At 39.4% G+C, this 19,590-nt stretch overlaps 1 protein-coding gene across 1 annotated transcript; it reads left to right on the forward strand.

Annotated features, from left to right (window-relative positions):
* The first annotated feature begins 767 nt into the window (after positions 1-767).
* LOC126256116 (peroxisome biogenesis factor 10-like) lies at positions 768-17,890 on the forward strand. Its single transcript, XM_049955456.1, has 3 exons — positions 768-998; positions 11,089-11,297; positions 17,387-17,890. The coding sequence occupies exons 1-3, from the start codon at positions 950-952 to the stop codon at positions 17,438-17,440; spliced, it is 312 nt and encodes a 103-aa protein (XP_049811413.1). The 5' UTR covers positions 768-949; the 3' UTR covers positions 17,441-17,890.
* Positions 17,891-19,590: the final 1,700 nt, after the last annotated feature.

The raw sequence follows: 19,590 nt of genomic DNA on the forward strand, positions 1-19,590 counted from the left end.
AAACTGACATCACGTGACCATGCCTACTCGGCTTCAGAGAACATTTGGCTGCACATGTTCTACCATTCGGAGAGAAGCTGTTGGACATGTGCTACACTCGCCTTCTCACATATCGCTCGCTTGCTTCCTTTGTTATATTTTGTTTTGTTTCTGTTATTTTGTAAAGCGATAAATACATTTAAAATATCTATATAAGTGTATTTAAATTAATCCCCAATGTGCCTCTAGTGTATGGTATGGTCTTGTATTAAATTTGCAGGAAAACCTTCAATAACATAATATATTTCTCAATATCTAATCCACAATGATAATTAACTTGACCACATGCATTACAGAAAATGTTGATTACTCTTTAATCTTGAGTCAACTTCAGCAACGAGGTCACACACATCTGTTACAAAAATAGCAATCACATGATTTCTTTGTGTCAGGCGAAAATTCTGAAGCAGAAGTGAAATGTAATTGCCATCATATTTTCCCCTTTAATAGCAGTCTGACTTTTCAGTATACTCGATAATTTGTTAAGTGCGTACGGGTAACTGAAGAATGAAAATAATTAAAAGTATACGAGTTTTAAAGCTACGAATATATAATCATATTCCACTCGAGATAGAATCCCGCACCAGCTGCTCTGCTGTCATTACAGCCAGGCGTGGACAGCACTAGGCACGTAATACCGGTTTCCGGTCCAAATATCAACGCAGACAGGATTTTACTGGCGCGAGACAGTGCCCTCGCGATAATAGTCGTGCGTGTCCATTTCGTCGGGAGTAGAAGCCTCTGTATTCTGTTCACCAACCTCTTTGTTCACGTAAACAAACAGTGAGCTTGAGCTTACTGGGTAGCGGATGATGTGAACTGCGTTGAATGTTTTGAGATATAGGAAATATGCGGCTATGAAGCTGAAGCGAGAAGATGTGATTTTCTGTTGGAAAAGACTGACAGTAGCATGCCACGAATAACTGTAAGGACGGATTTGTTTACTAAGCAGATAACAGGTGAGATAAAAGTTTCTTACATTTTAAAAAGAAATATAAATTTCAGATGTCTGCTATCTTCGTTGTTGGGCTGTGTCAGGTGGATTTTTTTTAAGTGCAGTTTGTAGGCAGTCTGTCTTAATACTGAACACCATATCAGGGTGTCTTTTTTTATTTATTTATTTTATTTAAAGTACTTAATATCTTTGAAATATATCTGTTTAGCTTGCATTTGTCATGAATCTCCCACTTGGTGCGAAGTCCCAAGTGACTGGAAAAAAGTGCAGGCGACTCCTGCATATAAAAGGGTAAAAGAATGGACATGCAAAATGACAGACCAATATCCTTAACATTAGTTTGCTACAGACTACTTAAACATATTCTTAGTTCAAATATCATAAATTTTTGTTGGAGAGAAAAGCTTATGTCCACGAATCAGCACAGTTTTAGAAAGCATCGTCCAAGCGAAATTCAACTTGCCCTTTCGTCACATGATATGCTGAAAATTATAGAGGAAGAGCAACAGGAAGATTCCATAGCTCTAGATTTCCAGAAAGCATGTGACACAGTGCCCCAATGCAGACTGTTAACGAAGGTATAAGCACGTGAAATATGTTCCCAGATATGTGAGTGGCTTGAAGACTTCTTAAGTAAATCAATGCAGTAAGTTGTCCTCGACTGTGTGTGTTCCATCAGAGACCAGGGTATTACCAGGTGTCTCCTGGGGAAGTGTGAGAGGACCACTATCATTTTATGTATACTTAAATGACCTGACTGACAGAGTGGGCAGCAATCTGCAATAGTTGTTTGCTGATGTGTGGTGTATGGGATGGTGTTGAAGGCAAGTGACTGTAGGATGATACAAGGTGACTTAGACAAAATTTCTAGTTGGTGTGATGAATGGCAGCTAGATATAAATTTAGAAAAAGAAGTTAATGGTGATAAGTAGGAAAAACAAACCAGTATTGTTCAGATACAGCATTAGTATTGTGTTGCTTGTTACAGTCATGTTGTTTTAATATCTGGGTTTAACATTACAAAGCGATATGAAATGGAACAAGCATGTAAGGATTGTGGAAGGGAAAGCGCGTGGTCAACTTAGGTTTATTGAGAGAATTTTGGTTAATTGTGGTTCACCTGTAAAGGAGACTGCATACAGGACGCTGTATTGTGACCTATTCTTGGGTACTGCTGGAGTATTTGAGATCCACACCAGGTTGGATTAATGGAAGGTATCAAAGCAATTCAGAAGTGGGCTTCTAGATTTGTTACCAGTAAGGGTTCAAACAACACACAAGTATTAAGGAGATGCTTGGAGAACTCAAATGGAAATCCCTGCTGGGAAGACGATGTTATTTTCAAGGAACACTGTTGAGAACAATTAGAGATCAGGAATTTGAAGCTGGCTTCAGAACAATTACACTGCCACCAACATACATTTCGGTTAAGAACTTCACAGATATGAGAAATTATGGCTCATTTGGAGGCATTGCTCTATTTACGAGTGGAACATGGAAGGAAATTATTGGTGGCTTGCAGATTATGTCTGCAGATGTAGATGTTAAACCCAAGAATACAATGCCACATCTTTCTCCATGAAAAATCATTTGCACTGAGTTTTGGGACTGTCAGTGAATTTTGTTAGCAAACCGGATGGAACAAGACACAGCATCGGTGTTACAGATTACTGAGAGACATTGAAGTTATGCCATGCAATATGGAACTACTGACTTGTATCGTGTTCATTCATGACAACACGTGACCACATACTGCACATGTAATAATGATGATGATGATGATGAAGTCCCATACTCCTTGACACAGCATAGGGGATGATGCGGGAGACCAGCGCCGCTGTGCTAGGCAAGGTCCTAGCAGAGTGGTTTGCCATTGTCTTCCTCCGACCGTAATGGGGATGAAATGATGATGAAGATGACACAACAACACCCAGTCATCTCGATGCAGGTGAAAATTCCTGACCCCGCTGTGAATCGAACCCGGGACCCCGTGCTCAGGAAGCGAGAACACTACCGCGAGACCACGAGCTGCAGACACATAATAATAATGATGATGATAAGGCCTTAGTCACACGACATTTACATTTTTATTTATTACATAATAATGATGATGTTAAATAAAAATGTAAATGTCGTGTGACTAAGGTCTCCCATCTGGTAGACCGTTCGCTGGGTGCAAGTCTTTCAATTTGACGCCACTTCAGCAACTTGCGCATCGATTGGGGTGAAATGATGATGATTAGGACAATACAACACCCAGTCCCTGAGCGGAAAAAATCTCCGACCCAGCCAGGAATCGAACCGGTGCCCCTGGGGTTGACTTTCTGTTGTGCTGACCACTCAGCTACCGGGGACGGACATGATGGTGGTGATGATGATGCTTGATTAATTTTGTGGAAACAATTTTGTCACCCTCCCTTACAGTCTGGGTCTTTCTCCACCCGACTTCCATTTCTTTTCTCATCTCAAGAAATTTCTTGCCAGTCAGCACATTTCAAGTGGTGATGAGATCAAGGTAAAGTCCAGAACAGGTTCACATTGCAGGCGACCAAATTCTGTGAAGAGAGTATGTTGCAAGTAGTGCCAAAATATGATACAAGCCTTAATTCCTTAGTTTGTGGTGTGTGTGTGGGGGGGGGTGCAGGGGGGGGGGAGTATGTTGAAATATATTGCAGATGTGTAGATTTTTCTGTAATAAAATACACACGAAAATATATTGCTAAAATACCTGAATGTTACTTATGTGTCAATTATAATCAACATATAAAACTACTACAAAATTTAATAATAATAATAATAATAATAATAATAATTTCATTTTATTATAATAATACTGACATGCTCCTATTCAACACAAATATATCTAAAACTTGAAAAAGCTCTAGAGTGCAGCTGTACAATACCATATTAAGAATAATACAAACAAAATGTTTACAACATTTAATGTTTAAAGGTAATGTGGAAACTTGTTTAGATTTCTTTACAGACTTAGGTCATCAAGTGTTACTTTATTTTTGATTCTTTGGGGGGGGGGGATATATGGCACTGCTTTTTCACTTGTCAGCTGCTTCCTGTACCTTTTCAGTGTCCTTAATTTTCTTCACTTCTTGTTCCCTAATTTTCATAGCAATTTCCAACATTGCTTCTCTTCTCATCTTCACAATATTACTCATATCTGATATGAGCCAATTGAAAAATTTGAGTGATAATTACAGAGTGAGCCGTCTCCTCAAACACTTTATCGTGCAATCGGCATTCATTATTTTTCTCACATGTTTCTGCACTCTTTGTTCAAGATATTCCTAAGCAATGAGAATCCCCTTTCTACATCTGCATTGCCATGTGAATGCAAAAGTGCAGCCTTGACAATTGTATAACAAAGGGTATTTCTCTTCTAAGAGGTTTTCTCAAAAAATTTTAACGGATCTCTCTTATGAAACAAACAATTGAAACTTGAATATTTATGAACACTTGTACAATCAAACATAATTTATTCATTGGTAATTGTGCCTTATGACAGTTTTAACAGTATTCCTTTCCTTCAAAAAACTTGTCAGTTTGCTCCTGTACTCGGTATGAACTAAAAAAGTATTTTTCAATGGCTGACCATTGTTTTATGTCACCCTTCATCTGGTTCTAAAGTCAGCTATCTAGAGGAAACATTTCTCATAAACTGACGAGCAGGAAGTTCCATACAGATAGTATTTTTTTCAATATATTCCCAACAAGTTGTTTGGCTATTGTGTGTGTGTGTGTGTGTGTGTGTGTGTGTGTGTGTGTGTGTGTGTGTGTGTGTGTGAGAGAGAGAGAGAGAGAGAGAGAGAGAGAGAGAGAGAGAGAGCGCGCGTGCGCACTTAAGTGCGAGAGATTAATAGAGGATACAAAGAATCATTGTATACTTGTGCTTGCTACAGCCGACTGAGCGAGTTTGAAAGGGGTCTTGGCCTTCCGAGGTGAGGGATGATCGTTTTGGAGAATTGTCACAAAAGTTGGATGTGCTGTGTCAGTTGTGCAATAATGCTTGTATCAATGCTCATGTGAACATTCTCACTCTTGTAGACGATGTTCTGGATGTACATGCAGCACTGACGCCCTCCGGGATTGTCATATTGTAATGGCAGTAGTGGCAGATCGTACAGTTACTACAGCACAGATTAGAGGCCTTGTGAGCCCAGACATATCAACACAAACTGTTTGCGAACTGGTTATTCGCAGTGGGACTACTGGTAAGCACACCTCTAGCCCCTCTTCCACTCATGTTTGGGATCGATGTTCATGACTCAATTGGTACCATCAGAGGATCACTTGGAAGGTAGAATGGTGCACTGTGGTCTTCAGTGATGAAAGCAGATTCTGCGAGCAAGCGAGTGATGGTCTCTCACATGTACGGTGTAGACCTGGTGAGCACTGTCTTGTAGAGTGCATTCATCCAAGACATACTGGCCCCACCCCAGGCATTATGATCTGGAATGCGATAAACTACAACTCTCATTCACCTTTGGTGTCTATGTATGGGGCGTTAACCAGCACTCAGCACATGCAGACTGTTGTTAGAGCCGTTCTTCTGCCATTTTTGCAACAGGAAGGTGGTGTGTTGTTCCAGCAGGATAATGCTCACCCACAAAGTGGCCATGACATCAGGACACACAGTACATCCATAGACATAGGCTTTTGAATAGTGCTGTCTGCTCTGACTCTCTCTGTGACCTTCAGAGCCTCTGTGTGCTGTATACCATCCATTCCTTAGTGCAATGGGTCCAGGAAAGCTGCCACTTGCTTACTCTTGATGGAGCCGCTGTGATGTTTATGTCAGTTCCTGGTCACGTTGGTCTGACAGGAAACGAGGCTGCCGACACTGCTGCCAAGGGTGTAATCCTTGTACCTTCCGATGCTAGTTCTTCCATTACCTCTGATGATCTCTATGCTGCTGTCTGTCAGCAGGCGGTGCCATTTTGGCATCACCACTGGTTCTCCCTTCATGGGCTCAAGCACCAGAGAATCAAACTTCTCCCAGTGGCTTGGACGACCTCCTCTCGGCCCCTCTCGCCATGAGGAAATCATTGTAGCTATTTTGCATATTGGACACTATCATTTTAGCCACCACCATTTGTTATGAGGTTCTCCTCCACTGCTTTGTGCTCATTGTCCTCAACTTTAAACAGTTTGCCATTTCCTGATGGAATGCCCGTTTTTTAACTACTTACGTTCTCATTTATGTTTTCTGTCTTGAGTTATCAACTGTTTTAGTGAACAACACACAGGCTGTATATCATGTTTTACTGTTTGTCTGTTGAAGCAGTATGGTGAAGGATGGTTAGTCTTTAGTTCAGTACCTCCATTTCTCTATGGTGTATTTTATGGACCTTACTTCAAATCCCTGTTTTTAGCTGTCTTTCCTTCCATCGATTGGACTTAACATGTAGTCATTTTTAACTCTTCTTCTCTCTTTTTTTTCTCTCCTTGTTCTTTGTCCACAGCTCATGGTCTCATGGTAGCATTCTCGCTTCCCGACACGGAGTCCCAGGTTCGATTCCCTGCGGGGTTAAGGATTTTCACCTGCCCCGAGATGACTGGGTGGTAGTGTTGTCGTCGTCTTCATCATCATCATTCATCCCCAATATGGTCAGAGGAAGGCAACGGCAAACCACGTCCATTAGGACCTTGCCTAGTATGGTGGAGTGGGTCTCCCGCATCGTTCCCGTATGCTCTGTCTATAAGCATGGGACTTTATTTCCATTTCATGTTCTATGTTTCTGACATGGGTGCATATGACCATAGTTGTTTTTTCCCCCTATAACAAAACAAAGCAAACAACACTGCTCATGAAACTCAGTGTGCTCTGCAAGATGTGCAGCAATTTTCCTGGCCAGCAGAAACTCCAATTGAGCATGTGTAGGATACGAGGAGACAAGAAGAGACTTGTGGGACTCGTCAGCCAACAACTCTTACGAACTACATGAACAGGTTGAGCAGGCATGACATAACATATCCCAGACAGTATTTGCTATCTGTATGACCGACTGGATGCCAGAGTTATTGCCTGCATTGCTGCCCTTAGGCAGCTAATATATAGGTGTTTCAGCATGGGTCAGATACCTGGTGTCTCAGAACCGCTTGTATTATTGATCTGTAAATGTAATCATTTCATGTACTAATATAGGTGTTTCAGCATGGGTCAGATACCTGGTGTCTCAGAACCGCTTGTATTATTGATCTGTAAATGTAATCATTTCATGTACTTCATATGCACTGTTGCAACACAAAATCTTGAGTGAATTGGAAACTTCTAAAAGTGTGCAGTAATTTTTATTTTCCGGCCTTCTGTTTTCATCTAAATTTCTTAACGTTAGGTTATTTGACAATTTTGACCTTTCTGATAGAAAGTTATCTATTTTGTGTGATTTAAGTATCTAGGTATCTTCATTTGTGAAATTTCTTGTTATTAGAATAAATGCGCACAAGTTGTGAATAGGTTGCATAAATTACAGTGCTTTCTGATATCACACCTTGTTCATTATTTACAGTTCTACCAGTGATTTTACTTGTTTTTTTACAGCTGGTCACCTGGTAATGGTCACAGGGTCGGTCACACAATTCACACATACAGTTGCTGCCGGGGCCGTGGAAACTCTTGGTCTTGTGTATTTTGTGGTTTTATCCATGCACTGCTATTCAGGTGTTGGAGTTTTTGATTTGTGTTGGTCCAGGATCTGTTTGTCATGGCTTCTGTTGTATGAAAGTCCAGCCAAATTTCCTTCTCTTCTTCTCTCTTTCATGTAGGAGTTTATTCAAGTTGTTGGTGGATGGGTGTTTCATATGCAGTTATTCTATGAAGAAGGGTTCCCTGGAGAGTTCGTTTACTAGCCTCGACTGTGTGTGTTTTGAAACACCTGAGGCGGCTTTCAAGAAGCGTGATTTAACTGCTTTGAGACTCCTTAGGTCTTTTAACTCTACTTTTCCCAAATGAGATTTATTCCATAAGTTGCGATGGGAACTATTTTTACGGCGAACGAAGCCATGGCTGTTTTTAGCGACAGTCTGGATATTGCCTTGATGTCAAACATGGCTTTTGTGGAAATTTCTGACTTATATTGAGATGTTTCCAATGACTTCACATCACTTTATAACATTTCCACTATAGAGATCAGACATCACTCTCTGGTGCTCAAGATTACTACTTGGAGCCAATCCATCTGCTGCATAAATCATTGCTTTATCAGCAACCAACTTTTTTCATATAACAGAAACCCTCCTCTTTTTTTTTTTTTTAAAAAAAAGGCCTTGGTGTAAGACAATCTGAAAAAACTGATTTTTAATGACCATTATCCGTCACTGCAAAATAGACAGTTATAAAGTTGTGAACTAATTGTATATGAGAGGAATCCCATCTCTGATTCATATCTCTCGATAAAGCTTACAGGTCAGTTTCAACGAAACCTGCATTAACAACCCTTATGAAACACACTTTGATCCATCCTTTGCTCTTGTATAAAAGAGTTATATGTCAATTTTGAAACTTTCTTCAGACTTTATCAGTATTGCAAGAAATTTAGAATGAGATATGAATCACTGAAGGAGATGCTGTATCACTAAAACTAGAGGAATTTTCCTGTTTTTAAACTGTTATCCTCAGGGAAAAAATTCTGGAGACAAAATAATCCTCCATTAAGATCTCCAGGTGGGTACTACACGAGAGGACGTTGTCATCAGAAAACACAAATCTCGCATTCTACAGGTTCAGCATGAATTGTTACATCACTTAATTGTGTAGGTAGTTTCAGAATTTATGAAAAGAAGTGGATGTTTTGGAGTTTGATATAGTGAGAATTTTGTGAAGGCAGGAAGAATAGAATTGTTGGTCATGCAGGGGGTGAGTAAATAGTTGTCAATACAAAATCGAAAAGGGTAATGCGAGAGTAGGATTAATAATAAAAAAATAAGAATGTGGGTGAACTAAATGAACATAATAAGTTCATTGTCATAGCCCGTATAGATACAAAGTCATAATCTGCAACAATAGTAAAGTGTGTATTGAATGAATTAAGGAGAGTAGTAGTTTTTGGAACAACTTATCTAAAAGAAGGGATCGGTTGACAGAAAATTGCTGAAACATTGAGGAATTGTCAGTTTGGTAATGGAGGGAAATGCAAAGAGCAAGAATTGTAAACAAATGCCAAGGCTTGACTAGAGTGAGCGGGTTCAAGTGGATGTATGTTCAGATAGATAGAGATGGAGAGGCTTGTACGGGATAGACAAGTATGGAGAGCTCCATCAGATCTTTCTTCAGATTGAAGACCATGTAATAAAAACTACTGGGAAAATGATTGTGTGTTATGGCACATCTTTGTTTTGCTGATGATACTGCAATGTTTGCCTCTAGCACTGGTAAACTTCAACAATGAATGGACGAAGTTGAAATACTGGTGTAGAACAGAAACCTGTTGGATTAACACTAAAATAATTTGTAATCAACAAGATAAGTATTCAGATTAGCAATGAAGTCAGAGAACAAATTGGTGTGTTTCTGTATTTGTTGCAGAGAATGATTAGATGGATAGGGAAAAATAAACGGAAAGATTAAAAATGACCTGGGTGGCTTTGGTAAACTAAATATGACTTAAAAAACTGTGCTTCCAATGTGTCTGAGAAGGAAAGTTTACAATTAATGTGAATCTTGAGTTTTGACACACGACAGTCTGACATGGACATTTAATGTGAAAATTGTTAAACAAACTGAATTCTAAATAATCTACTATGAGATGGATGTTGTGGATTACTGGCAGAGACAGGAACAAATGGATCAGAAAACTCACTGTAGCGTTACACATAATTTTGGCTAGTGAAGATGAAATGGAAGTTGGTGCGGCATAGTAGGTTGATCAAGGAAATTCTTTGCAGAGTTCCAAGAGACAAAAAAATGTTTACTGGAAGGCCCAATGAAAGGTGGGCCAATGGCATTAGAAAACATGCAACGACGACAATAACAACAGTGACGTGTATAGTTGAAGACTTTAATGCTGAGAGAATGTAGAGTACTTTATACAGTAGCGAATGTCAAATGGCTGCTGCTGGGGATTCTGGAATAAAAATGCTATTTCACCAAATTCACTCTGGACTTAGTAACAAGTTGTGTGCTACAGCAACTGACAAACATACACAAAACCACACATCTGACATTCCATGGTATCAGCAGGGGCAGTTGGCCACTACAGTTTTTGTTGTGAATATTGGTTCGCAGTTTACCTAGCTCCCTGCACCAATGTCTGTTCATACTGTTGCTCATGATGTCGTGTCCATACATGGGACACAATTGGTGATGGAACTCTGGTGGAGATTGCTTTTGAGTGTGCCAAAATTAGATAACTGCACGAATCCTGTGGTTGGCGGGAGACAGTATCAGAACAGCCATTTTATCCTAGCAGTATGTGGTAAATACTGCTGCCACAAGACTGAAACTGCACTGCATTATTCCCATATATCTCCTCCCTATTCCTGCTCATGCGCATCTCTAGACGCGATTAGAATTTAATTTCTGGTTGCCTCTTATAATACATTATCCACGAAGCGACAAGCAATTTGGACTTTGTTTCAAGGTTCTTCTGCTTAATGCAGAACCAGATAAATAAATAAACACAATTCTTAAAACATGGAGTAGTAATCATTCAGCAAAACACACACACACACACACACAAAAAAAAAGCGTATTCTCTCTCTCTCTCTCTCTCTCTCTCTCTCTCTCTCTCTCTCTCTCTCTCAAGAAATAGCAGACTTAAATGGTGTGCGCGGGTGCGTGCGTGCGTATGTGTGTGTGTGCGTACGTGTGTGTGTGTGTGTGTGTGTGTGTGTGTGTGTGAGAGAGAGAGAGAGAGAGAGAGAGAGCGAGCGAGAGATACAAGGCAGAATGTGGGTCAGGGATTTGTAGGTATATTTATAATGTGATTAGTCACAATTTAACTGTGTTTATACATCAGTATTTTACGTTTACTGATTCTATTTTATGTTATTTTCTAAGCACAGACAGATTTCCCAAACAATAATGTCAGTTGACAGCTCTTGTAAGTTTGAAACACTAATTATTTGCACACTTATTTCAGGGTTGACCTCTCAGATAAACATGGATGTTTCTAAGGAAACGGAACTGAGGCATTTAATTCGTAGGGAACAGCGTCGAAATCGGAGGAGACGAAGGAGAAATGAAGTTGGTTCGTGTGTAATTTGTCAAGAAAATGTACTAAGGAGTGTTAGCAGTGTTTTATCTTGTGGGCACTACTTTCACACACACTGCATTTTTGCCTGGATTAATGTAAGTTGTGTATTTTCGTAAGTGTTTTATTATGTTGTATTAATTATAGAAATTTTACCATTTGTCCCCCTGCAAAAATTTTTGATCAGATTCTGAATTATGATGAATTTTAAAGTTAAGGATCATTATTTTTAGTGACTTATGTTATATAATATATAACTTTTCATTAAAAAATTTGAAATTGTGTTAGCTGATTACCTGGCATTGCCATTTACTTATCAATCCCAATCTTCTGTTTGACAAGAAAATAATTCAGATTTGCTCTGTGAAATCAAAACATTTTATTTACATTATAGTAAGAGTGTTAGTGTAGCACACAAAATATAAACTCGAGCAAGTTTTAAGAGAGAGGAACATGGAGATCTGGGATCAACTCAACAGTTATTATAAGTAGTCGTGCTTAACACCTCAAAAACTTGAGTCAGATCTGTTTCAGATTGCTGTAGACATTCCACATCCTCTCCGCCCAAGTGCCCCCCCTCCCTCCCCCCCCACCACACACACACACACACACACACACACACACACACACACACACACACACACACACACTCTGAGAGAGAGGATGGACATAAAATTTCTAAGGCTAGAGATAGGAAGTGAGGATGGGAAGTTTGGAATGTATGTAGGTACACATGCATTCAGGTTATATAACCCTTACGTTTCATACAGTTGTCTTGCAGCAGATAGATATTTCTCCCAATAACAAACCTCTCTCAAGTTTTTACTAATAATTACAACCAAGATTCATTTGCAAAGTACATCAGTAGACACTGATGGTGTCAATACATGTTTAATGTAAAAGCCGTGCATGAAATTTTCAATTTTGAAATCTTCTAACGTGATGGAAACCTAACAGAGAAAGTGTGAAATCACTGTGAGGAGGTTCCTAAACGTTTAGACTAATGTCGGACATTTTACACTGAGGTGTATATGGCAGTAGTTTTAACAACATGGTGACCTTTTTTGCACCACGATGGAAAGTGTCGCTGTTGACACGTGTAAGCCCTTTTGTAATGTCTGTTGCAGTAATATTTAGAGATCGTGGAGGTACTTATGAATAACCCTGCACTTTTCCCAGTGTAAGACTGTTTTGATTTATTGAAGAAATTTAGCCAAGTAATATAAGATGTGTGCTGCCATATTAGCGTAATGAGACATTTTTTTAACATCTTCAAGTTATCGTCATGATGGTTCATCTCCGTCTTTTCCTCTCTTGTGTGCATACCTGGTGGGGCGAAATGGACTTCCAAAACACAGGTCCGGCTTTCAATCACACTATTGCTGTTGCATTTTGAACCCACTTGCATGCGAAAGGCATATTGCCAAGGCCGTCTCAGTTCATTAGTTAGTGTAACCTGTGTGGATGTTCCTCTTGGTTAACCATCTTCTTAGAGTTACCTGAAGGTCAAAAGTCATACTCTGATTATGAACTTCATTGCGTAGTTGTATTTTTAAAAGGTTATAACCCAGTCCTAGAAGATGTAATTTTGTTGACTTACTTTGTTACATCACAATTTGCATTATGTTCTGTGGTGTGAGAGTTCTCTGTGATATTTTATTTTGTAATAAAATTATGAGACAAAGTTGCTGACTAGGACTTACCTTCAGGAGACAAAACATGTAGTTGTGTCGATAGACACACAAAGTACACAATACTACTATAATTTTTGGATAAATTTGCCCTTCTGGAGAGAAAAGTGAGGGATTGGCTAGGAAAATTTAAGAAAGATTGAGGGGAGACAAATGTAAAGCGAGAGGTGTCAGAGAAAATAGGATGCCAAAGATAATACATTGGTAAGTAGTCTGCCTGCTTCAGTCCAGAGGTGGCAGTGACAAGTAAAGATGGATTAAAAGAAATGAAATGAATAGTGGACTTAAGGACTGGGAACACTCAGAGAAAAACTGTCCACCGTGGCCCACTTGGTACCAGTTGCTCACGTGCTCTAGCCTGGGTGCTTACTACATTACATGGGGTATCTGAATCCTCTCGCCCAATTCTAGTTCTCCTGAATTATGGAGAGGAGAATGCCCCAACATATGCTTATGTCCTGACGTTCTTATGGATGTAACCTCAGCTAGCACATGTCCCCCTTTTTTCCAATATATACTTTGTACAGGGTGGAGAGAAGGAGTCTGACAAGGTCAGATCAAGGTAGGTGATGATGAATAGAGCGAAATTTTCCTAATAACCATGGGCCAGAAATGCCGCCATAAAACCACAGAAAATTGGTGATGAGTGCGTAGAAGTGCGAACAGTTAATCTAACTTACCACAGCAAAAGAGTAGGCCTACTAATTAAATTACCTCAAGATAATGGTTTCAGCTAAACAGTCAAAGCTAGGCAAACTTTTTAATTCATATTGAAGAACAGTTGCGTTAGTTACGTATTGTGTGCAGTGTTTGCTGGATAATAAGAAGGTAATCCCAAAAGTTTCCTATTTTTTTATAAGTACATAGACCTGTTTATTTCTAGAATGGTTTACATCAGTTAACAGCTTGAACATTTAGCTATTTTTCGACATAATCACTATTTCTGTCGATGCATTTTTGTAGACGCTGTGGCAGTTTTTGTATGCCCATGTCATACCAGCTTGCCGCCATGCTGTTCAGAAAGTTATGAACCTCTTCTTTCACCTCGTCGTCGGAGCTGAATCTCTATCCAGCCAAATGTTCTTTTAACTTAGGGAACGGTCACTGGGTGCCAAGTCAGGACTATAGGGTGGGTGGTTGTTTATGTTCCACTGAAACTGTTGCAGGAGAGCAACGGTTTGCCAAGCGATGTGTGGGCGAGCTTTGTCATGAAGAGTGTGTACACCCTTGCTCAACATTCCTCTTCTCTGGTTCTGAATTGCTCGTTTGAGTTTTTTCAGAGTCTCACAGTACCTGTCAGACATCATCCAGGGTGATCTGCTGAGCTTCACGCATGCTTTGCTCAACCTTCAACACTCTCCTCAGAAATTGACGGTCTCCCACTCGTGAATTTCAGTCTGACCAGCTGCAAACACTCTACACCACTTACGAACATTTTTGACATCCATGCACAACTCACCATACACTTCCATCAATTGGCGATGGATTTCAATCAGTGCAGTGCCCTCTGCGTTCAAAAACCGAATAACTGCGCGCAATTTGCACTTTGTGGTAACATCCAGTGGGAGCTTCATTCTCAATGGCTGCCAAGCCAAGATTGAGCACCTCGACGTGGCGTGAATATGTTTACACACAGCGCTTGAAGCACTCTTCATAACAGAGTGACCAACTGCCACACAAACAGAGTTCTGTACTTAAAAAAAAAAGGAGACCTTACTTTTGGGATTACCCTCGTACTTTACTGTTAGATCAACAGCACTACAAGTATCATAATGCCATTAATTTAAGGTAATAAAAAGCAGCGTAGTTAGGGATAACCACACACCCAGAAACACCCAAAGAAGTTCCAGCTTGTCAGTCAAAAGTTCCCCACTCTTGTCACTGACTGGCTGTCATTTTATAACTGTAGCTCCACATTGGTGCCCTACTCTGCTCGGACATCATTCTTTATTGCTTTCACTTTTCATCTTTGTAATACTTCCCTTCTTCTTTTTCCTGTCCAGTCCACACCTTCTCTATCTTCTTAATTGCTTTGTTTATTTCTTTTATCTTAATTTGTATTTCTCACTTTCATCATTTTTGGACTGAAGTGCTTACTACAGCATACTAACTTTGATCCCATGTTGTCACACCTCTGGTTTCACCTTTGTAACCCATGTTCCATTGTCCTTAACAGTTGAGTCCCTCTCATTGTAGGACCTGAGGCACCTGCCCTTCTTTTTTAATCTTCCCCAAAATGTACCTCTCCCCTTCCCTCCCCTCTCTCCCGGACCCTTCTTTCCTCTCCCTTCCCCTCCCCCTCCCTCCCCTCCCCTCCCTTCTTCTCTCTGATATGTTTGTCATACATCCCACATTGATTTCTGTAGTTATTTGACGCATTGTCTTTTAGTACTGACAACTCTACACAAACACAGCTACTCTCAGTCGTTGAGTGAATGCTGCCAACCACTGCTTTGTCCCTGGTGAGAGGTAGTGCCTGAAATTTGTTATTCTCAGCACACTCTTGACATCGTGAATCTCAGAGAATTCTGTAACAATTTCTGAAATGGAATACCCCGTGCAGCTAGCTCAAACTACATTCCATGTTCAAAATCTGTTAATCCTCATTGTGCAACCGTAACAACATTGGAAACCTTTTCATGTGAATCACTTGTGTGCAAATGATGGCTCCACCAATGTGCTGTTCTTTTATACATTGTGTACATGACACTACTGCCATCTGTACATGTGCATATCACTGTCCTATGACTTTTGTCACCTCAGTGTAAAAGGAGTGGTAACTTACATGTGGAAGGGCATTGAATAGCTTCAGAGAAGTATTAGTGATGTAGGAAACAAACATGATGGTTACCGTATTTACTCGAATCTAAGCTGCACTTTTTTTCCGGTTTTTGTAATAAAAAAACCGCCTGCGGCTTAGAATCGAGTGCAAAGTAAGCGGAAGTTCTGAAAAATGCTGGCAGGTGCCGCCACAACTAACTTCTGCCGTCCAATATATGTAGCGCTACACAGGCATGCTTCGCAGGCACAAAGATAAATAATGGTGCCAAAACCTCTGCGTCATTAAAAAAAAAAAAAAAATGGAAGATGAGCTTTTTTCTCCGCCTCAATTTTCGACCACTGCATTTTCATACATTATCCAACGAAGTAAATAGAAATTCCGTATTGTTTAATCTTCGAATGTAGCAGCATTTCAATGTACTACAAAAATCCGACTGGCAAGACTGTTTGGGATGTTTGTCAATATGGCCAACTCTATGTTCTGAGTTTTTTCCTACCTATGAGAAAAGATGGTTGCTAATATGAACTTTTATGAATTGTGAATCACATGCAGTATTCTCTTCACTACAAGTATAATTCGAATATAAACATTTTGCCATGTATTCTTTCGTGTTTGCTGCTATCTCATTTAAATCCTGTCTGCTTAATAAACTACGAAACGAGAGTGAGACAACAGCAAACGCGGAAGAATATACATACCATGTCATGTTTATATTCGTATTATTCTTATGCCTATTAGTGATACAGTCAGAAATGCAGCACGACAATTGACTAGATTTTTAAATCTAAGATGACTCTTATTTCTGTGCAGAATGTAATGTACTAAAGACGTGTCTGCAAAGATTTTCAAATGGAGAAAAATTTTTGCTAAACTCTCATTCAGAACATCATCTATCATACGCAGTCCTTTTTTTTTTTTTTTTTTTTTTTTTTTTTTTAAAAAAAAAGCGGCGGTAGCGTGCACAAAAGCAAGCCATGCCGTGAGCGGCGACAGGCTGTAAACACTCATTGTCAGAATGCGACAAACAATGCATGACACAGTACAGTAATGCATTTTCAGCTTAGAGTGACGTAAACACGTATAACAAAGAGAACGGCACTTATCAGATCAAAGAAAAATAAGCAATCAATTCAAACCAGACGAAGCACGTGAAAAAGGAAGGGGTACCCATAGAAATACAGACGGAGCGCCTGACGCATAGCAATGGCTACCTGGTAAAGCTTAACTGCTAAGCTTACGACTCAAACCAAACTACTGTAGCTGTTTAGTCATTCATTCGACCTAAATTGTGTCTCATATTACAAAGGATCAACTTCGTTTCGATTTGGAGGTTCGGCCTAAAACTTTTCTCTCCCCTTGAATTTCGAGTCTCAAATTTCAGGTGCGGCTTAGATTCGGGAAATTTTTTTTTTCCTTGATTTCGAGTCTCATTTTTCAGGTGCGGCTTAGATTCGGTTGCGGCTTAGATTCGATTGCGGCTTAGATTCGAGTAAATACGGTAGTATTAATGACTATGCACTTCCTTTCACTTGCTACTTTTGTTGTCACAAAGCAATTAAAATTCTGCTGCAGTAGGCTATAAATGATAAGATTGCAAGACATAGTTATACCTATGTAAGAACCTTAGGATTCTGTTACTAGTTGATGTGTCAAATATTTATTTTGTTTGGATAACACCAGTTTAAATTTCTTGTCTTGTAATGTATTTCCACAGGCTAATACCTCTTGTCCAACATGCAGAGCACCAGTTGAATGTTACAATATATGAACAGTGATGTGGGCTTAAGATACTGGAGAAGAATATTTATTTCCTTGTTGTGTATGTACCAGAGACAAATGTTACCTATTGTTAGTAAAAAAAAAAAAACCATCTGTATAGAACTCACTGTTACAAAAGGTGCTGCATTGGCATGCCAAATTTATTATAGTGGGAATTCAGCATTCACATAAAATGATATAAGCTCATATGTTGATATATTGGCATTGTGTTGTATTCAACTAATTTTAAGATACATGTTGTGAAATACTGCTACTTTTGTGTTTCATTGTCCTTTGTCTCACAAAAAGTGTCTGAAATATGTTCTTGGTATAAAACAAGAAGACAGTTAGAAGTACACAAATGTAAGGAGAATAGAGTCCAGAAGATTTATCAGAGGAGAATGTATGTAGAAAAAAAGATGTAAAAGAAAACAAATGTGGAATAAACTTTTTAAGTGTAGAGGGGTTCATTTCTGAGAGTGGATAAGATACAGTGTGTGTTGAAATTTTGTGAACCACTGATTTATCTTTCAGGAAACAAAGGAAGTAAAAGCATCATTTTGCATCAAGAGAAGCAGAAACATATACAGGCACTTTAGTATGTGAAAGAGCCATAGTACTTCAGGTACAAAATTTGTAATGGCTTTTATTTTCAGTCTTACTACTACTGTTCTGGGGAGGTGGGGGGGGGGGGGGAGAGGGAGAGGGGACTCTTCAAACACATATTGGCAATGGAACTTCTGTGTGATCATGAAAAAAGTAGTTTAAGTTACCTGGATGGCATGAGGGCCCAAAAGATAGAATTTTTTTTTATTTGATGACATTCCATTATTCTTCCAGAGTCTAAAAACACACTTTTTTTGTATAATACTCCATTATTTTGATGTTTAAATGCCTTTCTAAAGCAGATGCGGGTGTGAATGCCTAGCTGTCACACTACTGTCAAACATAAAACTTTGCCCACAGTGCCTCATTATTTAATTTTGGCACAGTTATTTCCATAGCAACTCATTTGTGCAATACCTTTGGAGAACATATTGATTGTATTATGAGCTAGGATTAATTGCAGTCAGTCTTTCTGTTGATACAAATAGATTACACGAGGTAGTGTGTGTGTGTGTGTGTGTGTGTGTGTGTGTGTGTGTGTGTGTGTGTGAATTTTTTGTAAACTTGTTGTGACTTGGTATTTCAACCATTTTACAGTGTGAATTGCCAAAAACTAAGAACTTTAATCTTTAATTTGCAGTTGTAAATTTTATGGTAATCAACACAACCATGTTGTTGGAAATTGCTAAAATGAAGACATTGTTATGCCTTAGTGAAGTGAGGTTAGGCCTAAATGTTTGCCAGGAAGTGCTTCAAAATGCAAGTTCATCCATCTTACCAAAAATGAACTGGGTGCTGATGTTTAAAATATTGAAAATAATTGTTATATTTTAATTAATAAGTGTAGGATTTTGGAATTACTTTTGTCTGTTGCTAAATGTAAGTACTGTAATAGTGAAAAATCAATCATTATAGTGAGGACGTAAGTAAGAGAAGAAACGTAGCCAGCAAAATTGTACTGGAATGTCAAATGTGTAAAGTAGCAAAATGTACATTGACATCTCCTGTAACATGCACAAAAGATAAGTGAATATTAGCCTTGCTTATGGTTCAAATGGCTCTGAGCACTATGGGACTCAACTGCTGAGGTCATTAGTCCCCTAAAACTTAGAACTAGTTAAACCTAACTAACCTAAGGACATCACAAACATCCATGCCCGAGGCAGGATTCGAACCTGCGACCGTAGCGGTCTTGCGGTTCCAGACTGCAGCGCCTTTAACCGCACGGCCACTTCGGCCAGCAGCCTTGCTTATGTCATGAGATATATTGGGAAGGGAAGAAAAGGAAAGCAGCCCGAATATCCTGTGCTTTGGTGGACCTCCTGCCTCCACCTCTCAAATTTGAGAGGTATTATAAATGTTACCGTAATCCCGTAACAGAACTTACTGAAGCATTTATACAGAGGGCATTGAAAGAAACTGGAGATATTTGTCAATGTACTGATATTGTTGGTGCAGTGGATGGTTCCGTCAGAAGAGAGGCCATACATTACTGAATGGAGTTGTCACAATTACCTGTAGATACAGGGAAGGTGCGGGACTATGAATGCCTGA

Source organism: Schistocerca nitens, chromosome 1 (assembly GCF_023898315.1).
Source record: "Schistocerca nitens isolate TAMUIC-IGC-003100 chromosome 1, iqSchNite1.1, whole genome shotgun sequence".
NCBI lineage: Eukaryota > Metazoa > Arthropoda > Insecta > Orthoptera > Acrididae > Schistocerca > Schistocerca nitens.